This window comes from Dendrobates tinctorius, unplaced genomic scaffold (assembly GCF_039654945.1).
Source record: "Dendrobates tinctorius isolate UK_male_01 unplaced genomic scaffold, ASM3965494v1 ptg000070l, whole genome shotgun sequence".
Taxonomy (NCBI): Eukaryota; Metazoa; Chordata; class Amphibia; order Anura; family Dendrobatidae; genus Dendrobates; species Dendrobates tinctorius.
The window spans coordinates 32003461-32020406 of NW_027361738.1; the positions used below are offsets into that span (position 1 = coordinate 32003461).

Genomic DNA, 16946 nt, shown 5'->3' on the forward strand with positions numbered 1-16946 from the left:
GCAGCGGCCTCCCCGGGTCGGGGAATGCAAAGCATGCATGCCATAATGGGTACACGAAGGGGGACTTAATAACATACCTGAATACAGTTAATGATAAAAGTATGTCCTTGGAAGACTTGCTGTAAGGTTCCTGACTTTGTATTAAAGGCCCTGGCACAAGCATCACCGCTTCCTGTAAACACTGACAGAGAACAGAACACAATTTTTTAGGCCTATAGATCAGCAGTATTTCTGAAAGAGGTACACTCTGAAAAGACCATCCTGCCTACAATGAAGCATGGTGGTGGCTCAGTGATGTTCTATGGCTGCTTTGCTTTCTCTGACACTTGAAATCTGCAGAGTGTGAAGGGCAAAATATATTTCATTAGGAAATCCTACTATGAGGAATTCCTTCTGTGGAGAAGCTGAAGGTTGGGTGTAAATGGACCTTTAAACAACGCAATAAACCCAAGCATATCCCAAGGTCCTCCAAGGGTTAGTTTCAGAAGAAGTCCTGAAAGATTCTAGACTGGACATCATAGTCGCCAGTCTTGAACCCCATAGAAAAACTTTGGTGGGCTTTCAAGAAAGCAGTTTCTTCAAGCAAACCCAAGAATGTTAGTGAACTAGGAGTGATTGCCCATGTGGAATAGGCTATGATTCCTCAGGAATAGTGATGAGCGAGTATACTCATGCTCGGGTTTTCCTGAGCATGCTCGGGTGTCCTCCGAGTATTTTGGCGTGCTCGGAGATTTAGTTTTCGTCATCTTATCTGTATGATTTGTAACTTATAGACAGGCTGAATACATGTGGGAATTCCCTAACAAACAGGCATTCCACACATGTATTCAAGCTGTCTAGCAGTCGCAAATCATGCAGATGAGACAACAAAAACTAAATCTCCAAGCACGCCAAAATACTCGGAGGACACCCGAGCAACGAGTATACTCGCTCATAACTACTCAGGAACACTGCCAGAAGCTGGTGTCTGGCTATGCATCACAATTGCAGCAGGTCATAACAGCCAGAGAGCATGTTACTAACTATAAAGCTTGTCATGAAGGAATTGAAGAGTTGAATATTTCTGAGACTGCATTAGTCAGTAGAAATGGCATTTTGGGTTGAATTTGGAGAAACCACTTGTATACTAGACTCCTCTGTAAATTGCCAATGTAATTGGCATCATGTGCAACTTTGTGCTCCAGTCCCTACAGCAAATTTCACAAACACGCATGCCCAACCCTATAAAACACTCACTCATGGCATGTCCTAACCTGGTCTGTTTCTGCAGATCAAAGTCTGCCATTCAACTCTACAGAAATTTAAAAAACAAAACGATTGCAAACATAAGCCACCCTTGTGCCATCCGCCATTCACAAATCTGTTTTTTGCATATCCAAAATTGGACATGGCCATGGGCCCCGATTATGCTCATGCCAAAATAACAAACACCCGAGCCGTCCATTTAGAGACAGATTCACCAAGATGAAATTCAACTGTATCTCAAAATGTAAACATCAACTTCTACAATCTTTTTACGTTTTGCGCCAGTTAGAAATACAAGCAGTTAATTTTGTCGCTATCAAAAAAGATGAAGCAGAACTGGACAAATGTGAGTGCCCAGTGAGCCAAGCGCCAATATGAAGTCCGTGCTGCCACAGAAAAACCCTTTCTGAAGAGGCCATAATACAAAGCCACCATATAAATCAGGATGAGGACTAGCAGGTTCGTTGCCAAAGCAAAACCAAGCAAAACCAACTCACTGATCAGTGACTCCCAGTCATTTTATAAGGTTCATTAACTGCCGTGTAGTTTGGTTATTCATCCGTGTACATGACAGCGGCATAGCAACTGTGCTGCCCACAGAAAGTAAGAATTGTGCAGTGATATTGGATGCAGTAACTGGAATTAATGATGGTATGCGAATAATAATATTGCAATAAAACGTACAGTATTTACAGCATCAATTGACATGCCTTACATCTAAAGTGTGTGTCAATTAATGCTGCAGGTTTTCTCCGCAGTGTGTGAATGAGACCATGAAATCTCAACCACTGTACACAGTAATACGCAGCAAACTTTCTGTCCAGAAAATCAAGACTGAAAATACACTGTGTAAGTGTCCTGTGTGCACCGCCACTGTGTACAGTTGTGGCCAAAAGTATTGAAGCTGAGCTGTGATTGGTTGCTATGAGCAAGTTTTCCCAATTGACAACACCTCAGCAGACACTGACATGGTGGTAGAATTCTAGCATCCCTGGGAACATAAGCTCCCAGCCATTGTCTGCCCCCCAAAAAAGAGCAGAGAGCACATGACAGAAATTAATCCCCGCTCCCGTGCCCATATACACATCACACATCCTCCATCCCATAGGCACATCTTCCCTCTTAAAGGTATCATTGGTATGGAAGTCAGAGCAAATCCATCCAGCGCTTTGGTTTTGACCCCAGGCCTCTCTTAAAGGGATCCCCGGTATGGAAGTTAGGACCGTTCCACTCACCTCTGTGGTTCTGACCCCAGGGTCTCTTAAAGGGATCATTGGTATGGAAGTTAGGGCAAATCCACTCTGCGCTTTGATACTGACCCCAGGCCCTGTTAAAGCGATCTCCTGCATGGAAGTCAGGGCAAATCCCTCAGCGCTTTGATTCTGACCCCAGGGTTCTATTAAAGGGATCATTGGTATGCAAGTCAGGGCAAATCCACTCAGTGCTCTGCTTCTGACCCAAGGCCCCTCTTAAAGGGATCATTGGTATGGAAGTGAGGGCAAATCCACTCTGCGCTTTGGTTCTGACCCCAGGCCTCTCTTAAAGGGATCTCCGGTATGGAAGTTAGGGCAAATCCACTTTGCGCTTTGGTACTGACCCCAGGCCTCTCTTAAAGGGATCTCCGGTATGGAAGTTAGGGCAAATCCACTTTGCGCTTTGGTACTGACCCCAGGCCTCTCTTAAAGGGATCTCCGGTATGGAAGTTAGAGCAAATCCACTTTGCACTTTGGTACTGACCCCAGGCCTCTCTTAAAGGGATCTCCGGTATGGAAGTTAGGACCGTTCCACTCTGCACTCTGGTTCTGATCCCAAGTTGACGGGATGATGTGGGATATTAGGGGTAGTAGTCCGGTAGCTCTGGCTGACGGGATGATGTGGGATATTAGGGGGAGTAGTCCGGTGGCTCGGGCTGACGGGATGATGTGGGATATTAGGGGTAGTAGTCTGGTGGCTCTGGCTGATGGGATGATGTGGGATATTAGGGGGAGTCGTCCGGTGGCTCGGGCTGATGGGATGATGTGGGATATTAGGGGGAGTCGTCCGGTGGCTCGGGCTGATGTGGGATATTAGGGGTAGTAGTCCGGTGGCTCGGGCTGACGGGATGATGTGGGATATTAGGGGTAGTAGTCCGGTGGCTCTGGCTGACGGGATGATGTGGGATATTAAGGGGAGTAGTCCAGTGGCACTGGCTGATGGGATGATGTGGGATATTAGGGGTAGTAGTCCGGAGGCTCTTGCTGACGGGATGATGTGGGATATTAGGGGGAGTAGTCCGGTGGCTCTGGCTGACAGGATGATGTGGGATATTATAGTGAATGTGGCTATGCGGAGTGGGCGGGGCTATACACTCAGCTTTATATATATATACACATATAATCATTATAATTTGTTATAACTAACCGTAGTTAGTTACTATGCCCGGGCAGCGCCAGGCTCTTCAGCTAGTATCTTATAAAAAAAAGGTTTGAAGCTATATTGTGCCATTTTCTAATGGGCATCAAGCAGTCTTATGGGCATCTCCAGACAGTGCTCAGAGACCCATCTCTACCTTGCAACACTAAATTTCACTCATGATTGACATGGATATCTTCAACTTCATCCACACAGCCAGCAAAGCACTGCACCTGTACAGCCACCGACTCTGCTCAGCTGTGTGGCTAACATCATCTATGCAAACTAGATGCTTTGACAGCTGTGTGACTGCTGTGTGTGGGGACAATTATACTGTGTGTAGGGGTATGGGATTTATTATACTGTATGTGAGGAACTGTGGCATCTATCATAATATATGTTGGGAGCTGTGGAGTCCATCATACTGTCTGTGGGGAGCTTTGGGGTCCATCATACTGTCTGTGGGGTCCGTGAAACTGTGTGTGGGGAGCTTTGGGATCCATCATACTATGGGCTTTTGGGTCCATCATATGTGGTGAGCTGTGGGGTCCATCATACTGTGTGTGGGGTCTGTGGGATCCATCATACTATGTGTGGGGAGCTGTGGGGTCCATCATACTGTGTGTAAGGATCTATTAGAAAAAAAATTTTGACAGTGAGGTTGATCAATGAGTGGAACAGGCTGCCACGAGAGGTAGTGAGTTCTCCTTCAATGGAAGTCTTCAAACAGCGGCTGGACAGACATCTGTCTGGGATGATTTAGTGAATCCTGCATTGAGCAGAGGGTTGGACATGATGACTCTGGAGGTCCCTTCCAACTCTAAAATTCTATGATTCTGTGCTGTCCATCATATTGCATGTGAGGAGCTGTGGCGTCCATTATATTGTGTGTGGGGTCCATTATACTGTGTGTAGTAGGGTGTTGTGGGGTTTATAATACTGTGTGTGTGGGGTCCATCATACTGTGTGTGGAGAGTAGTGGGGTCCATAAAACTGTGTGTCGGGTCCATTATACTGTGTGTAGGGTGTTGTGGGGTTTATAATACTGTGTGTGGAGGGTCCGTCATACTGTGTGTGGAGAGATGTGGGGTCCATAATACTGTGTGTGGGGAGCTGTGAGGTCCATAATACTGTGTATGGGGGGCTGTGTGGTCTACATTATACATTGAGTGGGGGAGCTGTGGGTCAAACTTTGTGTGCAGGAGCTGTGGAATCTCCATAATGCTGTGTGTGTGGGGGGGCTATGGGATCTATATTATACAGTGTGTGGGGGGGACTATGAGAGATCTATTATACAGTGTGTGGGGGGGACTATGAGATCTCTACTATAGAGTGTGTGTGGGGGGGACTATGGGATCTCTATTATACAGTGTGGGGGGGCTATGGGATCTACAGTATATTACACAGTGTGTGGGGGGACTATGAGATATCTATTATACAGTGTGTGGGGGGACTATGAGATCTCTACTATACAGTGTGTAGGGGGGACTATGGGATCTCTATTATACAATGTGTGGGGGGACTATGGGATCTCTATTATACAGTGTGGGGGGGACTATGAGATCCCTATCATACAGTGTGGGGGGGACTATGGGATCTCTATTATACAGTGTGTGGGGGGGACTATGGGATCTCTATTATACAGTGTGTGGGGGGGACTATGAGATCCCTATCATACAGTGCGGGGGGGCACTATGGGATCTCTATTATACAGTGCGTGGGGGGGACTAAGGGATCTCTATTATATAGTGTGTGGGGGTACTATGGGATCTCTATTATACAGTGTGTGGGGGGGACTATGAGATCCCTATCATACAGTGTGTGGGGGGGACTATGGGATCTCTATTATACAGTGTGTGGGGGGGACTATGGGATCTCTATTATACAGTGTGTGGGGGGGACTATGGGATCTCTATTATACAGTGTGTGGGGGGGACTATGAGATCCCTATCATACAGTGTGTGGGGGGACTATGAGATCCCTATCATACAGTGTGGGGGGCCTATGGGATCTCTATTATACAGTGTGTGGGGGGGGACTATGGGATCTCTATTATACAGTGTGTGGGGGGACTATGGGATCTCTATTATACAGTGTGTGGGGGGGACTATGGGATCTCTATTATACAGTGTGTGGGGGGACTATGAGATCCCTATCATACAGTGTGGGGGGGGACTATGGAATCTCTATTATACAGTGTGTGGGGGGGACTATGGGATCTCTAGTATACAGTGTGTGGGGGGGACTATGGGATCTCTATTATACAGTGTGTGGGGGGACTATGGGATCTCTATTATACAGTGTGTGGGGGGGACTATGGGATCTCTATTATACAGTGTGTGTGGGGGGGACTACGGGATCTCTATTATACAGTGTGTGTGGGGGGGACTATGAGATCTCTATTATACAGTGTGTGGGGGGGACTATTGGATCTCTATTATACAGTGTGTGGGGGGACTATGGGATCTCTATTATACAGTGTGGGGGGGACTATGAGATCCTTATCATACAGTGTGTGGGGGGGACTATGGGATCTCTATTATACAGTGTGTGGGTGGGACTATGGGATCTCTATTATACAGTGTGTGGGGGACTATGGGATCTCTATTATACAGTGTGTGTGTGGGGGACTATTGGATCTCTATTATACAGTGTGTGGGGGGACTATGGGATCTCTATTATACAGTGTATTGGGGGGACTATGGGGTCTCTATTATACAGTGTGTGGGGGGGACTATGGGATCCCTATCATACAGTGTGTGGGGGGGACTATGGGATCCCTATCATACAGTGTGTGGGGGGGGACTATGGGATCTCTATTATATAGTGTGTGGCGGGGACTATGGGATCTCTATTATACAGTGTGTGGGGGGACTATGGGATCTCTATTATACAGTGTGTGGGGGGACTATGGGATCTCTATTATACAGTGTGTGGGGGGGACTATGGGATCTCTATTATACAGTGTGTGGGGGGACTATGGGATCTCTATTATACAGTGTGTGGGGAGGACTATGGGATCTCTATTATACAGTGTGTGGGGGGGACTATAGGATCTCTATTATACAGTGTATGGGGGGGACTATGGGATCTCTATTATACAGTGTGTGGGGGGACTATGGGATCTCTATTATACAGTGTGTGTGGGGGACTATGGGATCTCTATTATACAGTGTGTGGGGGGGACTATGGGATCTCTAGTATACAGTGTGTGGGGGGGACTATGGGATCTCTATTATACAGTGTGTGGGGGGGACTATGGGATCTCTATTATACAGTGTGTGGGGGGGACTATGGGATCTTTATTATACAGTGTGGGGGGGGACTATGGGATCTTTATTATACAGTGTGTGGGGGGGACTATGGGATCTCTATTATACAGTGTGTGTGGGGGGGACTACGGGATCTCTATTATACAGTGTGTGTGGGGGGGGACTATGAGATCTCTATTATACAGTGTGTGGGGGGACTATTGGATCTCTATTATACTGTGTGTGGGGGGGACTATGGGATCTCTATTATACAATGTGTGGGGGGACTATGGCATCTCTATTATACAGTGTGTGGGGGGGACTATGAGATCCCTATCATACACACACCACTGCTCCATTCACTTCTATAGGAGCAGTGGTGTAATGCGTGCCCAGCTCCGTCCACTTCTATGGGAGCAGTGGTGTAATGTGCGACTCCGCTCCATCCACTTCTATGGGAGCAGTGGTGTAATGTGTGACTCCGCTCCATTCACTCATTCACTTCTATGGGAGCAGTGGTGTAATGTGGGACTCCCGCTCCATCCACTTCTATAGGAGCAGTGGTGTAATATATGGCCCCCGCTCCATCCACTTCTATGGGAGCAGGGGTGTAATGTGATTGGCATTACATAAATGGCTCTGGGTTATATCACGCATTATCGGCATTAGATTCAAGGCTCTGGGGCATATCATGCATGATGGCATTAGATACACAGCTGTGAGGCTTAGATACATGGTCTGTTATATTATTGCCTCCTTCAGAGACTTACAATGATAGAGCAGCGCTAAGTCAGTGATCAGAGCACATCAGCGTGACGATTACCCTGCTGTGCTCTGAACACTGCGGCGGAGAGCAGTGTTCAGCAACTTACTATTGTACTTCTGTCAAGCTGCGAACACTGATCACTGCCGCAGATACTCACTTCATCCAGAACCTCCGCATCCCTGTACCTCCTGTCACTGCTCTCACTGAGCCCTGTGTGCAGTGACTGGGAAAATGAAGCTCCCAGCATACCTGCGAGTGGTGCCCATCTCCCACAGCTGTGACCTTGACCGCCCAGGAGGGGTGGAGTGGTCACAGCTGTAGGTAGCCGCAATGCAGGAGATGTGGTCGGAGAGCAACCGCACTCTCCCATATACAAGTGCAGCCGTATTTGAGGTGTGTAAGTGTCGTACTCATGCAAATGCAAACGGCAGCCTCCAGTAGCTGAAGAATAAATTAATGTAGTCCATTTAATTTTGTTTTAAAATAATTTATTATGTAATCACTAATTAGTAATAAAAAAAATCACAGCACTTTCCCTTTAAAGGTATTCCATCAGCACAGACTGACTGGTCAAACCAAGCACAAGCGCTCAGTGCTTCACAGTGGGGCCAATCATTTATATACACCTTCCCTCCTGCTTGGTTACCATCTATCTCTGTCCTACTCTGGCTCTATGAAGCCTGAGCTGTCAATCAAAGGAGGGGGTGGAATGTGGAGAAAGATGGAAAACAAGCAGTTGGGAAGATGGTAGCCCAGTACCCAGTCTAGTGCTGCTGAGTGACACAGTTGTTGTGTGGCAGTAGGTTTGTTCTTGGGAGTTCGGAGATGTAATACAATATATGTGCGTACACTGATGATTCATAGATGTGCATTGTACTTTGCTGCCCTCTGCTGGCTGATGTGTGCATATTAAAGTCAGGAAATTCATCTCCTCACAACAAGCTTCCATAGAGATGGCTGGGAGAAGCCACACAGCTCCATGCTGACACACTTCCTGTCAGCTGGTACAAACCAGTCCTGTCTAGTCCTAGGAGAGGAAGGAAGCATTACTACTCCCAGGATCTCTATTCCAGTCCACGCTGAGGGGACAACATTCTCCACAATTACCTCCATAAGGAGTGAAGCCTCATACAGTCAGGAGAGATAACGCTGAACAAGTGTTGTGCTACATGCTGCTGGTTTTCCTATGTGCTTCATCAGGAGTAAGTGCAACATGACTTCAACGCCGCAAACTTTGTCCGCCCTACCCCCTGCAATTGAGAATAGTAGCGCCCAAAACCGTGACGAACCCCATACTACACTTGTGTGCGGCCACGTGCAGCCGACCTGTGAAGGACCCTCCATCAGCATAGAGTTACCTGATAACAATTCCTCCAGTGCTAGAATGTAGTGAACTGTGCTGCAGCCTCCGACAGGCCCTAAACCTGGTGCGTCACAAGGAGATGAAAACTCCTGTCATATGCAAAATGCTGAGCGTATCCTACGCTGTGAAGTACAGACACTTTACCTTTAAGAGAGACTGTAACTAGTAGTGAGCGAACATGCTCCGATAAGGTCTTATCCGAGTACGCTCGTGAGCTCATAGAGGGTCTTTGGCGTGCTCTAATACTATGTTCCAGTCCCTGCAGCTGCATGTCTCGCACACCGCAGATGCACGTCTCCCGGCTGTTCGACAGCCACAACACATGCAGGGATTGCCTAACAAACATGCAATCCCCGCATGTGTTGTAGCTGTTGATCAACCGCGAGACGTGCATCTGCGGGGACTGGAACATAAATTATTCAAGCATGCCATGATACTCGGCACACAAGCATGTCCAGATAACATCTTCTGCCAGTACACTCGCGCATCAATAACTGGAACCTGTTATTTCCTACAGTAAAGTGTTATGTTTGTAAGGTCACACGTGTCTGGTTGCTCCTAATTGCTCTAATATCACGAGTGCTCTGCACCCAGACACCACCTCTACAGGAGTGCACTCGGGCGGTCCTATACCATCTCCATAAGTGCAACCTCGCACTATTGTGAATTGTTGTGGATGAGAGGGAAGGGTTTAGGGGTCGAGCAGCCCACTTCAGCTACTGTGACATTACCAACTTCTGATAGTGGAACTACATGTCCCAGCTGCATCATCTGGTGCCTCAGCCGTGGCTCCCTACAAGAAAGTGCTCTGTTTGGCCCACACCATGATGCACTTGGTTCGAACAGTCATTTTGTGCTGACAGGGCTCCTTTAAATAACAGAATATGAAGAATAGAAAGCAAACATGAAGCAGACTTACATATTCCATTATGGTATTTCAAAGTGCTAACGCTGTGTTTATGAGATTTGTATGTTCGGGCGCATTCACCAGTGTCGGACAACCAGCATTTTGCAGTCCGGTCAGCGCTGCCAGAATATAAATGTCGCCCGGCCATCTGTAAGAAGAAGAACACTGTTACGCTATCATTCTAGGTAACCACTACTGACGGCTGAAGGTCAGTGCAACAAAACAAGGTCTTTACAGGATGAGAGGTTATCCTTAGATGAGATCACATATGATTCATGAACTATAATATTCCAAACCAGCGTAGCTCTATCCAATATTACCACTGCACGAATGATTCAATATCATAGCATGTGTGGCCAAAAACCAAAATATTCACACATAGGAGAAAGGATCAAGCCTCAATTAAGATGGAAACTATGTAAATGATGGGCCCAAGAGACCCACTACATGAAACTTGTCTGATGTGACCACCCACTAGCGAAGTAAAGGTAAATAATAACTAAGTATCTTCAAGACATTTGGTTTAGACCACTGTGTTGTTCAAAACTTAGATAGAAATATGGATATGATTTGTAAAGTTGATATTTTCCCAGGTCATTGCTGTAGTAAGATCAGGTTTTTACATAAATTGTATTTTTTGGAGTTTTGTACATATTGTGATGGTCAACGTGTGACTGGATACACCGCCTCCAGCAGGGCGAATTTCTATGGCACACGTGACCCTGGAAACACCGCCTCCAGTAGGGCGAATTCAGCCGGATACACCGCCTCCAGCAGGCGAATTTCAGTATTACGCGTATAACTGGATACACCACCTCCAGCAGGGCGAATTTAAATAATAAAGGGAAACACCAGGGAAACTGATACAACGGAGTGCCCTGCGATAGGGAACCGGGACGTGGAGACCTCCTGCACTCCCCTGAGCCAGTCTCTACACTCCTAACAGTCCCAATACAGGCTCCGCACCTGTCGCCGAGCTGGAACCTAAGAACCCTAGCTCGCCCTGCACCTAGCCCTTTCTAATGAAATGGACGGTGCAGAAACTAATCCCACCACTGCACTGAAACACACAAAAGGAAAGTTACAAAACAGGAGTAACACCACTTAGCTTTGCTCTGTTGCTCTTGCTCCCAGCAACAGAGTCCAGAACCTCAGTACAGCTTTCCTCCAGAATAGCTGCTGCTTCACCAAGCTTAGTCAGAGCTGCAAGGAACACCTCTCTGTAATTCCTTCCTTCACCAGACTTTACACCAGAGCTCCCCTGAGCTGCTCTCTGTAGTTCCTTCCTTCACCAGTCTTGGTTGGAAATGAGCAATATCACCAAACAGTGAGTGAGAGAACAAGACACACCTATATAGTTAAACCAGAGCAATCACACCTGTAAGTGATAATCACGTGCACTAAACTAAAGTAACCAGAGTGCAATGACCCTACCGGCCACCGGGGGGCAAAACTAGAACTGAAATCACCACAGTGCAATGACCCTAATTGCCACCGGGGGGCAAAACTACCTTAAAGCCAAAGGCTTGAAGGAAAAAAAAGGTTACTAGTGCATATATCTGTCATAATCCAACCTGGATCATGACACATATCACTCTAACACTTACTTTTGTTATATCTAGGATTTGTACATTTTTTCCAACGTACAGTACTATGCAAAAGTTTTAGACATGGATGTAAAAAATGCTGCAAAGAAAGCTTTCAAAAATATAAATGTTAATAGTTTGGTTTTATTAATTAAAATGCAAAGTGAATGAATAAAAGCAAAATCTAAAATCACATCAATGTTTGGTGTAACCAACCTTTGTCTTCAAAATATTAAGTCTTCAAGGAACTCTTGCCACAGTTACTGGAGGGAATTAGCAGGAAGGTTGTTTCAAACATCTTGGAGAACTAACCACAAATTTTCCGTGGATGTCACTTGCACAAATATTTATGTCTCTTCATGTAATCCCAGACAGGTTCCATGTTGAGATTAAAGCTCTGTGGGGGCCACATCATCAATTTCAGGACTCCTTGTTCTTCTCTACACTGAGGATAGTTCTTGGTCATATGTTTGGGGTCATTTTTTTGCTGCAAAATACATTTGGAATCATTCAGATGCATACCTGATGGAATTGCATGATCAATAAGTATCTGCCTGTATTTCTCAGCATTGACGACACCAACAAATGGCAACGTTGGGGATCGTAGATGCAGAGGTCGGCCAAGGAAACTTAGTGCATCATGTTTATCTCCATTCAAGCTCAGATGTCAAGAGTGCCATCAGCTCAGAACTGACAGTAACCAGTGGGACCCAGCTCCGTGCATCTACTGTGCAGAGAAATCTGACCAGATGTGGTCTTCATGGATTTTGCAGCCAAAAAACATACCTTTAACATGGAAACAAAGCCAAGCGACTCAACTATGCATTTGTCTGTAATAGAAGGTAATTTATTCGGAGTAGGGAAGGAGAGCGGTTAAATAATGAGTTCTACAGACAGCAATAAAGCATGGTGGAGGGTTCTTGCAAGTTTGGTGCTGCATATTAGCAATTGGAGTTGAGGATTTGGTCAAGATTAACGGTGTCCTCAATGGTGAGATATACCAGCAGATACTTATCCATCATGCAGTAACTTCAGGGAGGTTTCTGGCTCCAAATTTATTCTACAGCTGGAAACCGACCCCAAAAAATACACAGTTAATGTCATTAAGAATGATCTTCAGCGTAAAAAGGAACATGGAGTCCTGGAAGTGATGATATGACCCCCATAGAGCCCTGATCTCTACATCGACTCTGTCTTGGATTACACGAGGAGACAGGAGTATTGGCGCAAGCCTACATCCACAGAAGATCTGTGGTCAATTCTCCCAGATGTTTGGAACAACCTCCCTGCCCTACACCAAATATTGGTGTCATCTAGATTTCTCAGAACTTTTTCCTCACCTGCCCAAACCTTTTTGCAGAGTATTGTATATTGCCTATTTAAACTTCACTTCAACTTTCTATGGATTTATTTAAGGCTACTTTCACACATCAGGTTTTCGGCGTCAGGCGCGATCCGGCGTCGTGCCGGAATGCCGGATCCGGCAAATGTTTTGTAAAACGTGATGTGCCGGATCCGGTTTTCTGCCGGATCCGTCTTGTTCTTGACAGACAAAACCGGATCCGTCTCATCCGGTTCATCCGTTTTTCTATCCGTTTTTCGACGGATTACGCCGGATCCGGTTTTTAAAATTGACCCTCAAGGCAGAGTACACTGGCAGGATGACAGAGTGTGAAAGATTTGTGCCCTAAACTTGTGTACCTTCTGGACCAACAGTATATACCTTTGCCAACCAAAGTTGGCTATCTTGTCATGGTCTACTATTTTTAGCTTTAGGCCACAGGTGTGTACCTGGTTGTGTTTTATGCAAAGTATTTCACCTTTTAACAAAAGTTGTGTACATTGTTAGGAAATCACCAACAATAAACACAACTTTTTAGGTGAAATACTTTGCTTCAAACACAACCAGGAACACAACTGTGGCAAAAAGCTAAAATTTACCCACAGTTATACCTGGTTTTGAATACCTTTTTACCTTTGAAATACCCTGTATTTAACCTTTTTTTTAAACATAGTTCGCCGCAGAAAGAAATGACAGACAACCATTGTGAAACGATAATTTAACTTTTATTTAAAATTTTTTTTTTTTGTAAAATGTTTTTAAAGTGCAAAAAACTTTTTTAATAAAGGTTTTAAACCCAATGGGCATTTTTATTACAAAAAAAAAAATTACAAATCTGTGTAGTGTGGGGTGGAAATACTGCTGGAGGGGCTGCGGGACACTTCGACACTGGGTGTGTGGAGAGAGGACTGGGATCGTGGTGGGGAAGGAACAGTTAGAGGTGAAGGTGTGGAAAAAGCTACAGAATGGGTGGACATGTTGGCGGCAGAAGAGGTGGTGGGCGGTGGAGTGGAGGGTTGGGCAGGGACTGTAGGAGCAGATGATGTTGATGGAAAGTTGTATGGGGAAGGAGTTTGGTACGGGGAAGGAGTTTGGTACGGGGAAGGAGTTTGGTACGGGGCAGGTTGCTGGAAGTGGGGAGATGTCTGGTACTGGGGAGGTTGCTGGTACTGGTGAGGTTGCTGGTATGTAATAGGAGGGGGAGGATGAAAAGTGGCTGGAGGGGGTGCAGATGTAATAGGAGGGGGAGGATGGAAAGTGGCTGGAGGGGGTGCAGATGTAATAGGAGGGGGAGGATGGAAAGTGGCTGGAGGGGGTGCAGGTGGAGGAACTACAGTGGTGGGAGGTGGAGGTTGGGAGGTAACCTGCTGTAGAGCACCGTGGCACGAATGCATTACATGCATCTGCTGGGTAGGAGATAGTGTTGCCATGCGCTCCACAACAGACCTGAAAAAGGTGTGGTTTGGCGAAGATCTTGCTTCTGAATGCATGGTTTGCAGAAGTGTCTTCACCTCCAGAATGCTGGAGTTGATCTGCTGAAAGCCTGCGGAGATTTGCTCTGACAAGACTTTTAGACAGTTCTGGAAAGATGCATTCAGATGCAAGAACTCTTGCGCATAACTCTTTTCCTGACCCCTCTGCCGCTGCCGCCCAGTACCCGCAGGTGTACTAGAGGTGGCAGGGGCAGAAGGGTGGGGTAAAGGGAAAGCGATCTCCTCACCAGCAGCTTCATGTAATGTAGGCGGCCACGATGCTCCTGTGCTGGTGGATGGGACAGATGGGTCGAATGTGTGGGAAGGCTGGGAAGGTGCAGATGTACCGGGGCGGTCGAAGTGTCCCTCGGTGCCGGTCTCCTCAGGGATCGCCTCAGAAGGGTCCAATCGTGCAGGCTCCCGAGTGCTGCTCACCGTGCTGTGGAATAAAGAGAAAAAAAAACAATTAAAATACTGACATGGTATGGCCCTGGCTGAAAAAAAAAGTTACATCTAACATTTTTTTTCACATATGGTGTGTAATATTTACCTTCTGGTGAGCATTGTTTCCCGGAGGAACGACAGGGCTTGTGCGTACTTGTACTTGCTCCTGCGTCCTCCAGATCCACTCGGGGCCCGCATCTCTTTATTGAACTCCTTCTTGAAACGATCCCTCACAGACCGCCACCGATTCACAATTCTGTTCCCTGAAACGAGAAAGGAGTGGTTAGTATACAACATCAGTGTTTCACAAACTCCAGTCCTCATGGTCCCCAGGGGTCATGTTTTCAGGATTTCCATAGTAAATAGAAATCCTGAACACATGATCCGTGGGGACCACGAGGACTGGAGTTCGGGAAACACTGGTTTACATCAAGCAACCGGTACTGTATATACTTACGCTCTTTAATCTGGGCCCGAACATCGAGGTCCTCCCAGCGGCCCACAAGGAGCGAACAGATTTCCTCCCAGAGTCGTCGGGTAACGATAAGGTCAGCGTGGCGGCGGTCAGCCATATTCCAGAGCGGCTCCCTTTGTCTGACGAGATCGATGAGGTGGTCCACATCGAGTCCTCCATCCTCACCGTCAGAGTCGGGAGCACGCTGTGAAGGCTGTTAAAGAAAAAGACAAAAATAACATTAGCCTCCACAAAAGAAATGAAATAAAAAGTGCAAAAAAACAAAGCAAAATATTTATACTTACACGCTGGTGACCGCCGCGTTGCTGTCGCCGACGACCCTGGGAGGCACTGCGAGGACCTCTTGGCCGAGCACCAGATTGGGAAGACTAGAGAAGAAAACAAAAAATGTTATGTCTTTGGATGTAGGCATTTGTTTGCTGTGTGTGGTCTGCAGAACATTGTTTTCTATGTGTTGTGTGTAGTGTGATGTTGTGTTTCTGCGTTTGATGCAAAAAACTTACCAATTGTGAGCCCACTCCAGGTGTCTGTCCACCCCTTCCTTCTTCTTCTGGGAGCTCCTCTTCATCTTGTGATTCCTGTTTTGAAATAAAAGGCAATGAATAGACATATATTACAGAGATGATGGATTTTGGAAATAAAAACTTACCGTCAAACGCTGACGATGCGAGGGAGGGCTCCCAGAAGAAGATGTGCTGTCCTGTTGATGGCCAGACTCCATGGCTGTGGGTATTGCTGCTGCTGTTGCTGCTGCCAGTGATGCCATTTCTGCTGCTGCTGCTGCTGCATCTCTTTGGCGGCTGTTGAATAAAGAGAAACAAAGGGCCAATGAATATCTTGATAGTCCATGGCCCTAGTTTGGAGGAATGGGGGATTTGATAATTACCGTCTCTCATCTGCTTCTGGACTCCCCTCCTCAGCATGTTCCATTTGCTGCTCCATTTGGGGTGGTGCTGATGGTGCTGCTGCTGCAGATGTCTGCTGCCTTCTCCTGCTCCTGGTTCTTGGCTTGGGTGGCATGTTAGGTGTGGCTGAGGGTCCCATTGTCTTGCTTTTATATATCTCCAGTGGGCAGAGCTACTGAGCATGCTCAGACCAAAAAACCGAATCCGGCGCATTGCGGCGCTCATAGGCTTTCATTGTGTGAAAAAGCCGGACGCGCCGGATCCGGCGTGTCCGGCTTTTTCGCCGGAGACAAAAAATGTTACAGTAGCCGTTTTTTCCAGACGCCGGATCGCGACACATTGCCGGATCCGGCGAAAACCGGATGAAACGCATGGCCATCCGGCGCGATCCGGCGCAAATGCAAGTCAATGGGGGGGAAACCGGATCCGGCATTGCATTTCGCCGGATCCGGTTTCTGTCAAAAGCGCCGGATCGCGCCTGATGGCGAAAACCTGATGTGTGAAAGAGGCCTAACTTAGTTGACAGGACAACATACAGCACGGCAAAAATGTTGCATCTTTTGGTGTTTATTCGCTAGCCTTGCTTCCGTTGTAATCCATAAATTACCACCTTTGTGTTATAATTTTGTGGCGATGTCCGATTCCTGTCAATGGAAAGTTCATTTTTTACATTTAGTGACTGAAAATATGTTTTGATCATCTCTAGCTGATAAATCAGATTGAGTCGTATTCACACCTCATTTTTTTGTATGTTTTCGATCTACCCTGTTACTGGTAAGGTTCTTCATGCAGGGTCGGA

General features: G+C 46.5%; 1 protein-coding gene across 2 annotated transcripts in view; it reads right to left on the minus strand.

Moving 5' to 3' along the window:
• Positions 1-16946, minus strand: part of WDR86 (WD repeat domain 86) — an 84370-nt gene that overhangs the window by 5333 nt on the left and 62091 nt on the right. For both annotated transcript variants that reach the window (XM_073581556.1, XM_073581555.1), the window contains 2 exons: positions 9936-10071; positions 78-181 (listed from right to left, as the gene is read on the minus strand). In XM_073581556.1, the coding sequence (XP_073437657.1) occupies positions 78-181; positions 9936-10071 (240 nt within the window). The remainder of the gene's footprint in view (positions 1-77; positions 182-9935; positions 10072-16946) is intronic.